The 8,990-nt window shown below is 38.6% G+C and overlaps 2 protein-coding genes across 2 annotated transcripts; both read right to left on the reverse strand.

The window, feature by feature from the left end:
* Window positions 1-717: 717 nt before the first annotated feature.
* LOC116183021 (protein Peter pan-like) lies at window positions 718-2,523 on the reverse strand. The gene is made up of 6 exons (XM_031503618.1): window positions 2,236-2,523; window positions 1,865-2,188; window positions 1,633-1,817; window positions 1,332-1,586; window positions 1,089-1,285; window positions 718-1,038 (listed from the first exon to the last, which is right to left on the reverse strand). Exons 1-6 carry the CDS (start codon window positions 2,416-2,418, stop codon window positions 794-796), a joined length of 1,389 nt encoding a protein of 462 aa, XP_031359478.1. The 5' UTR covers window positions 2,419-2,523; the 3' UTR covers window positions 718-793.
* A 734-nt stretch (window positions 2,524-3,257) lies between these two features.
* LOC116183019 lies at window positions 3,258-4,169 on the reverse strand. The gene is made up of 4 exons (XM_031503615.1): window positions 4,028-4,169; window positions 3,812-3,981; window positions 3,504-3,734; window positions 3,258-3,454 (listed from the first exon to the last, which is right to left on the reverse strand). Exons 1-4 carry the CDS (start codon window positions 4,028-4,030, stop codon window positions 3,436-3,438), a joined length of 423 nt encoding a protein of 140 aa, XP_031359475.1. The 5' UTR covers window positions 4,031-4,169; the 3' UTR covers window positions 3,258-3,435.
* Between the last annotated feature and the right edge of the window lie 4,821 nt (window positions 4,170-8,990).

Below are 8,990 nucleotides of genomic sequence, written 5' to 3' on the forward strand. Positions count from 1 at the left end.
CTGCGGCTTAACGAAATGTCGGAAGAGGGTCCCATCAAAGGAAAGGTGTGAGGCGGCGAGAAGGTCTATCAAAGGGAAGGGTCAAAACTTCAAAGAACATCTGCGGCTTAACGAAATGTCGGAAGAGGGTCCCATCAAAGGAAAGGTGTGAGGCGGCGAGGAGGTCTATCAAAGGGAAAGGTCAAAACTTCAAAGAACATCTGCGGCTTAACGAAATGTCGGAAGAGGGTCCCATCAAAGGAAAGGTGTGAGGCGGCGAGGAAGTCTATCAAAGGGAAGGGTCAAAACTTCAAAGAACATCTGCGGCTTAACGAAATGTCGGAAGAGGGTCCCATCAAAGGAAAGGTGTGAGGCGGCGAGAAGTCTCAGATCGACCCGGAAAAAAATGTTCTTATAGAATGTGGCCTGTAGAACCCATAATTTCAAACAGTTCCAAGATTTGGCTACTAGTTCAAAAGTTACAGCCCTTTTTACAGAATTTTTTATTCAATGTTGAAATGAAAATATCCACACATAATGGGCCTTGAAATAGACGCTCCATACAGAGTACCAATGCAAAGAAGAAACACCACTGCATATACTGTGCAATAGGCATATAATACTTAAAAAAGGAGTTTGCTTGGGAAAAAGATGCACCCAGGAATGCTTCAAAAATTCTCGCCCCCAGGAAGATCTGGCATAGCGCCTCCGAGTGTAAATAATAATAATAAACGAGAGGTAATTTGACATATTTAATTGTGTCACAATATGTCCAGTTTGTACAAAAACAAAGAAAAATGTGATTAAAAGCATATTATTTTGATTTCCTTTTAACATTCAACCTTTTATTAAAGGTTTTTCCAACAACTCGATTGTGAACTTGGAATTTATTACGTTTAAATTGAGTTCTTCCCTTTAGGCCCAATTTCTCCTTGGTTTTTTCGAACTTATCTTCATACTTTGTAACTTGCTTATTCTTCTCCAAGCTTGTTTTCTTCTTTTTGAATTTTTTAAGAACCTTTGATATGTCCGATTTCGGTTGATTATCCAGGAATAGATCTGCAAATAGTAAAAATAAGAAAACATGATAAATCTGTGATTAAATGTACCTTTGTCGGGTTCTTCCCCTACTTCATCACGATAATACTGAACATCATCGTCATTTTCTTCCAAGGAATTCTTTTCTGTAGTTTTAGGCACGTTCGCGTGCATTCCTTTCAGAGATTTTTGTTTTAATTCCTCCTTTTCGATTTCCTTGCGTTTCTTATTCGCCTCCTGTATTTTCTTTCTCTTCTCCTTCAACTTGCTAAAAGTACGCTTTAGCACAAATTCAAATGGGAGATCTCACTTACCGTTTACTGTCACGCTTTCTTTGAATTTCCAATTTCTCTTCTTCCGTCTTATGTATAAGATGATGGTACAGAACAATACCATCCAAGAGACCGTCCTCCACCTTCATAAGTTGCAGAGTCATTCGAGGCCCGAGCTCAGTCAACTTAATTGCAGATTGACCTTGTTCCACGTTTCCTCTGGAGACCAACTTCTGATTAACTGTAATGTGACTATTGGGATCATCTTCCATTTCACTTTCCGAAAGAGTTCCCGCACTACAATTAAAATTTAAAAAAATTGTTAATTTAGTCTTTAACCTACCGTGTGAAGAACTCTGAAATATCGTCACATTTGGAAAGATCTGGAATTTTACCTTGAATAACCTTTTTGACACCTTTCGAAACTCCCACAGGCACAATTTTTATAATATAATGTCTGAAATCGATTAAATCAGTCGATGGGTCATAATTTAATAAGACGCAACGCCTTATCTTGTTCAAATCTACCTACAAATAACTAATATAAATCAAATCAAATGTCAACTAACGCTTACATTGGTTAAATTAATCTTTGGAAACATATTCTGAAACATCGACGCCATAAGCTTCATGTGAGCCTTCTCACTACTAAAACTATTTAAAATAATAAGCGGAGAGTGTTTAAAAGCTTTTTCCACAACTAGTTGTTTTTTTAAGGACGAAACGACATCTTTCGCCAACGAAAAGTTCTGCACCTTAAAGGTAAGTGTCGGTCCTCTGGGCAGGCGGCCCACTTTAAAGTACATGCCCACTTCCGTTTGTGAAAAAATGCAAAGGTGAGTAACATGAAGTAGTCCAGCTACGGACACGAAATCCTTAATGGTATTCTTCTTGTGCTCCTAAATGGACAATTTTAAATGTGCTCGTAATCTTCCCTTATACTTACTTGTAAAGATTTTGCCGTAAAAGGTTCCATTAATTTCCGAAAGTCTCGTGTCAGTTCTATGATATGTCCCTGAGTTAAACCTCTTTGAATAATAAAAGAATGTGGTGCTTGTGTTAATTCTTCGGGTTCAGAATTCACATTTGGATTGCGCTTTACGGAACGACCCTTTTTCTTTTTAACCATTTTGGATGTCTTCAAATGTACCCACACAGTAATTCAAGTAATAAATAACAACACGTGCCCAAATTTTTGATACTTTTTTAAGGTTATGAATTGAACTGTCAACCACAGAGTTGTATATAAGTGCTGTCAACACAAGTGCGTTTCAGTAGCCACATCCATTCTTATATGTCTATGGTCACGCCACTGTAATATGTATAGGGCATTGTGTACAAAATGGGACCACGGTAGACGAACTCTTACACAAATTCATGTTCCTGTGATAGATGGAAAAAACAATATTGAGTAGATTCTTCTAGGCTCAAATTCTATTAGAAAACCATTTTAGATGACCTACAACTTTGTTGTCGTTAAAGATTAAAGACGGTTAAAAATTTAATGACTGTGGTTCCTGCACAAAACCAAATTTGGAAAATGGCGCTACATTTGCTTTTATTCAAAGTGCGTATGTATCACATTTCATTAAAATACTTTCATAAATAAGACAGTTTGTAATCCGGTTTGTAAATGGTCGAGATGCGAAAAGGGCACTGTGAATGTTGATGGATTAGGCTCAACTTTTAGAATTGTGTTTTATATGGCTAAAGCTATACGCATATTGAATTTCAGACAATTCGGTTCATAACTTACGGAGATGTCAAAAAGGCCTTCCTTATTTTTTGGGTTACATTACCAATTCACGAACTCCGATCTACAAATTTGATAAAGCAAATTTCATCGTAATCGGTCCATTCGTTTATGAGTTATCGTGCTAACGGACGGACAGACGGACAGACACCGCAAAATTATAAACTCGCTAGGAGCTCGTTAATAAATGCTTTATTACTAATACTACACCTACATCCGTCTTATCTAACTATCTGCCTACTATATTAAAGCTTTTCACTCAAAAAATCAAAACTGAAATTTAAATTTAAGTACGAGATTACAATAGAAATATACCACCTAGTAAATTTACCTAGGTATAGTTTAATTTCTATTGTGATGGTCTGGTGAACAACATAATAACTACTTGATTGACTAGTGATAATGTCCGTTCCTAAAAAGATAAATGAGACATTATTACATAAGTTAGAAATTGTACATACGTTCGTTTCGGTTTAGGGTAATGCATCATTACCATTGATGGTCCATGTTTACCATACTCCAATCCCATTTCTCCTTTTAAATTATCTGACTGATTTGGAGGGAAATTTGGATTTGAAGGATATTGATTGTTCCTCAATTCTGAATGTTGCGCTCGAGGTAGTTGGATCGGCAATGCATATCTCTTAGCTAACTCGTCTTCGTGATGCTGTGTTCCCTCATGTGGTCTAAAACTAAGTTAAGATTTGATTTATTGTACCTACGTTCAAAAATTGGCTCTTGACGAAAAGGTAGTACGATATTTACTTACTGTAACAAAGAAGCGTGCGAATCAACAACCTTACGCAAATTTCTCACTTTTACGCATAGTACTATTATAGATATCAAAAAGAATATAAGTAGTCCAACAAGAACAGCTAGTCCAATGAAAAAGCCTACCATAAAATTTGAGGCTATTTCAGTTACCTCTTCTTCGGTAGTCTGAAATGTACAACATATATTAAAATGATTTTTCATTATTTTTTACCATTTTTTGTTGCAACAAATACCACTTTACGACGTTCTGGATGATACTGATAATACCTTGATGAATACCGATGTTTTATCTAATCTCCAAAATATTTAAATGTCTCCGAAGAGTGTAGGAACATACTTAATCTTTCCAGTTCTGTCGCTATCCGTAGTGTAATTCGTAATCTGGCATTATCTATAGATTATAATAAGTAATTAATTGGAACGGTCCGAGTGAAAAAATCATTCTTATCGTTTACAATTAAAGATACTATGTTAAAAGTTATCTTCTAAATACCATAGTTTTTGAATAACAGTGCCGATTTTTTCATCAAACGCTAGCATCGCGACAAACAAACTCTCCCGCCGCACATTTCGCCCATTCCTTCAGAGCGGCGATTGAGGGATTCGACCGGATACTAATCGGTTTTCGGCAGAAGATAAACGATCGATAAACAATGAAATTAGTTCAACCTCACCAAACGTAAAACCCGGACCATAGTATTTAAACAATGCCCGGACCGGAATTTTGTTTCAATCGGCTCTGCCGTTTATCCGGAAATGGGAGTACAGACGGACCGATAGACCGACAGACAGATCGACATCATCGAGAATTTGTTGTTTTCTTTATCGCCGGTGACTAATCTTTTCCGGCGTCTCGATGGCGGCTGCTGGCGCCCCGACGTCTGAGACACTCGCTACATTATCGGTTAGGTATAACCATACTACTGGAAATAATAAATGAATAACTATTTATTAGTACCGAGTGAAAATGATCATAAATTGACTCTCCTGTCGAATGCCAAACTAATTTAGCAAACAAAAACGTCAGAATTGAAAAGTAAGATTTTATTGTCTTGTGTTCTAACTCAAATTGATTTTTAAATAGACCAAGGGAGTCGCTTGAACGGTAGCCATTTGAGACCAAGACGGCGCGATAAAACCGCAAAAAAATCCAGGAGCTTTCCAATGATGTACCTATCACAGGCCATATGATCATTTAATCGAAACGGCGTTTACGTCAATTTTTAACAAATGACAATAAAAAACCAAATAAATTCTATGAGAATGTTATAGTATATTATATACTATACAGGGTGTCAATTTTAAAACTTGCAGTCCGTCATATTTTCCAAACTAAAGAAAAAATTGAAAATCGCGCAAAACCGTTTCGGGAGTATCGAGGGGAACCAGAATGACGTTATGAGTGAGTTTTAAAATTGACACCCCGTATATAAGAAGGAACTAAAGTGTGCTTTTTAATCCCGAGGGTGCAAATTGTTGCCCGAAACGTAGTTTATCAAAAAGATATATGGAAAACGGTAGGTATAATAAATATAAAATATGTGCAAGAACCAAAATGTACATAGGTATAGGTTTGATATTTTAGTGTGTACTGTCCCTTTTGTCCCTCGTTGCGGGCACTTTAGTCCCTTAAATGAATGATAAAACACGTGACATAGTACACAGAGAATACAAAAGAAAACTAAATTAACGTGTTCTTATAAAACCTGAAGAAGACCAAATTATTTGGGTAGTCCATACTTTTTCCGCACTTTTGGTTGAAAAGTGATACAATAAATAATAACATTGAAGTAACTTATTCAATAATAACAATTTGAAAAATTGAAATATCAAACCCATAGACAACATACACCTAAAAGTAATAAGGTGAAGAAATAAAGAGTTATAAACAGTCGTTAAAGCATACAAGACGAGGCAGGCGTAACCTGCGGAGTTGCGCTAGTAATAATAAAATAAATGATTTATTATTAATACTACACCTACACACGTACCTTACCTAACTATCTAATTGAAAGTTGTAGGAGAATTGTCATTTGAACTCAGGCCTAGCTGAAATGGCCATACCATATCTAACTAAAATTTAAGAAATTAAGAGTAGATTACAATAGTACAATTTATCAAATTTATGGATAGTTTATAATTTTTATTATAGTAGTGATATACTAGTGATAATGTCCGTTCCTAAAAAGACAAATGACACATTATTACATAAGCCAGAAATTTTACATACGTTCGTTTAGGTTTAGGGTAATGCATCATTACCATTGAAGGTCCATGTTTACCATACTCCGTATCCGTTTCCCCTTTTAAATTATGTGCCTGCTTTGGAGGAATATTTGAATTGGAAGGATATTGACTGTTCTTTAATTCTGGATGTTGTGCTCGAGGTAAATGGATCGGTTTACCATACTCAGTTTCCGTTTCTCGTCTTAAATTATGTGACTGATTTGAAGCGAAATTTGGATTATAAGGATATTGATTGTTGCTCAATTCTGAATGTTGTGTTCGAGATGGTTGGATAGACATTGCATATCTCTTTGCCAACTCGTCTTCGGGATGCTGTGTTCCCTCATGTAGTCTAAATCTAATTTAAAATTTGATTTATTGTACGTTCAAAAATTAGGCGAAAAGGTAGTACGATATTATTACTTACTGTAACAAAGAAGTATGCGAATCAAGAATTTTACGCATTTTTTTCACTTTTACGCATAATACTATTATAGATACGAAAAAGAACACAAGTAGTCCAAAATGAACAATTCCTACTATGATAATCCCTATCACAGCAGTTGTGGTTATTTCCCTTACGCCTTCATATTCCTGAAATTTACACCATAGGTATACAGGGTGATTCCTATAGTACCTGCCACCGTTTGGGAGCGTATAGGGGGTGCCTAGGGGAAGTCTTTTCATATAGGACACTTGGGGTCGGAAATCCAAAATAAGGGCGCCAGAACCAAATTTATCTTCTGGAATTTCACGCCTGTATGTAGGCAACCCAACCGACCGACGTTTCGCGCGGAGCGATGCAGAGCGAGTTAGCGCGAGGAAAGCGACATGGGAGGGAAGGAGGGAAAACGACAGTCAAAAGCAATAACGTTTACAAGTGTTCAACGTGGCCACCGTTGTTCTCAATGCACTTCCTACATCTAGCCAACCACTCCCCTCGAACTCGCGTGAAGACTCCTATGTCCTGGCGAACAGCCTCTCCGGCCATGACGACGCGCGCAATTAAGTCCTCTTCGGATTCGACGGGAGTCTCGTAGACGTGCGCTTCCATCACACCCCACAAGTAAAAATCTAATTGGGTGATGTCGGGCGAGCGGGCAGGCCACTCCACCGCACCTCCACGGCCGATCCATCTGTCCGGATAGGTTTGGTCCAAGTGTTCCCTCACCTGCCGCCCGTAGTGAGCAGGGCACCCATGGTGCTGGAACCAGTGGTCCCAGTACAAGTTCACTGGAACATCCATTAAAAGTTCTGGTAGCACCTCGCGCAGGAAAATCAGGTAATTATGGGCATTTAGACGCGGAGGGAGGATGTAAGGCCCCAGTAGGTTGTCCCCCAGGATGCCAGCCCAAACGTTTAAATAAAACTTGTCCTGGTATCCTCGCGTAAACGTTTCATGAGGATTGTGCTCCGCCCAGTAGTGGCTGTTACGAGGATTGAAGGTCCCCTCTCTTGAGAATCCTTTCTCGTCCGTAACTAGCACGCTCCTCAGAAAGTTCGGATTAGCTTCTTCCTCCTGGACGACTAAGTTGCAGAATTCCAGCCTCCTTTCATGGTCACCCGGCCGTAACTCTTGCACTTTCTTAAACTTATAGGGTGTAAGTTGTTGTTGTTGGCGATGTTCCACACTGTGTGTTGACTACAACCCACCTGATCTGCTACAAGTCGAGTGCTAGTACGCGGGTTTGCCTCGAAACGTTCCAACACATCCTCCTCTAAGGCATTTACCAACGGGCGATCGCGATCAGCGAAATAGGAGGAGGTCGGTGTAAACAAACAAACTTTTCGAAATGGGTGCTTAAATGACCCAAGTATCGATGTGCATCACGAATCTGTGTGTAAAGTTAAGCCTCCGTCAGCTTACCTGCAATTGGCCTGTCTCGCACAGTCGGAAGTGAACTTCTTGAAAGACCTGTCTGCAGGGTAACTGACGGTTTGGATACCGCTCAGCGTACGCTCGTCGTGCAGCTCGTGCGTTACCATTTGCCAATCCGTATATGAAGTGCATGTCCGCGTATTCCGTGTTAGTAAAACGTTGCCATAGTGTTTATTCACTTGATACGCGTCGTTGCAGACGGGATTTCGTGGGTTTAAACAAAATTCTGATCAAGTGTCAGCCACACATCGCCGCCTGAGATCGTTCCGTGTGCACCGCCGGCCGGTTGGGTTGCCTACCTACAGGCGCGAAATTCCAGAAGGTAAATTTGGCTCTTGCACCCTTATTTTAGATTTCCGACCCCAAGTGTCCTATATCAAAATACTCCCCTACGCACCACCTACACGCTCCCAAACGGTGGCAGGTACTATAGGAATCACCCTGTATATTAAATCGATTTTTTATTATTCATTACCTACCATTTTTGTTTGGTGTGGTAAATAACGTTTTGGAATAAAATTTTAAAAAAACTACTTTACGAAGTTCTGGTTGTACTGATAATACCTGGATGAATACTGATGTTTTATCTAATTTCCAAAATAGCATTGTCGCTATCCGCAGTGCAATTCGTATAATCTACCATTATCTCTAGATGATAAGTAATTATTTGGAACGCCCCGGCTTGGAATACGGAAGGAAGAAATAGAGGAGCACATGAAAATTATTATTTTCATACACGAACCTTTGGTGGAAGTTTAAAATCTCGAAAACATTGGCAAAAACTTGCGCAGCCGTCTCCCTATTCGGAAGTGTAACGAACGGTTACAAATTATCGATGATTCATCGTGTATATTCTTCTTATCCTTCGTTTCTCGGTGTGAAGTATTTCGGAACTTACCTTAATTATACTTCCAGCTAGCTCAGGTAAATAAATAAATAAAATCGGACTGATAAGAATTACCGTCTTTCTTCGGCCAAAGTACATTCTCTCTACTCTAAATTTAAACTTACAACAAATGATACGTTTACAAAACCCAATATACATTATATACAGTTAATTACAAAATTT

Source organism: Photinus pyralis, unplaced genomic scaffold (genome assembly GCF_008802855.1).
Source record: "Photinus pyralis isolate 1611_PpyrPB1 unplaced genomic scaffold, Ppyr1.3 Ppyr1.4_unclustered_Scaffold842, whole genome shotgun sequence".
Lineage (NCBI taxonomy): Eukaryota > Metazoa > Arthropoda > Insecta > Coleoptera > Lampyridae > Photinus > Photinus pyralis.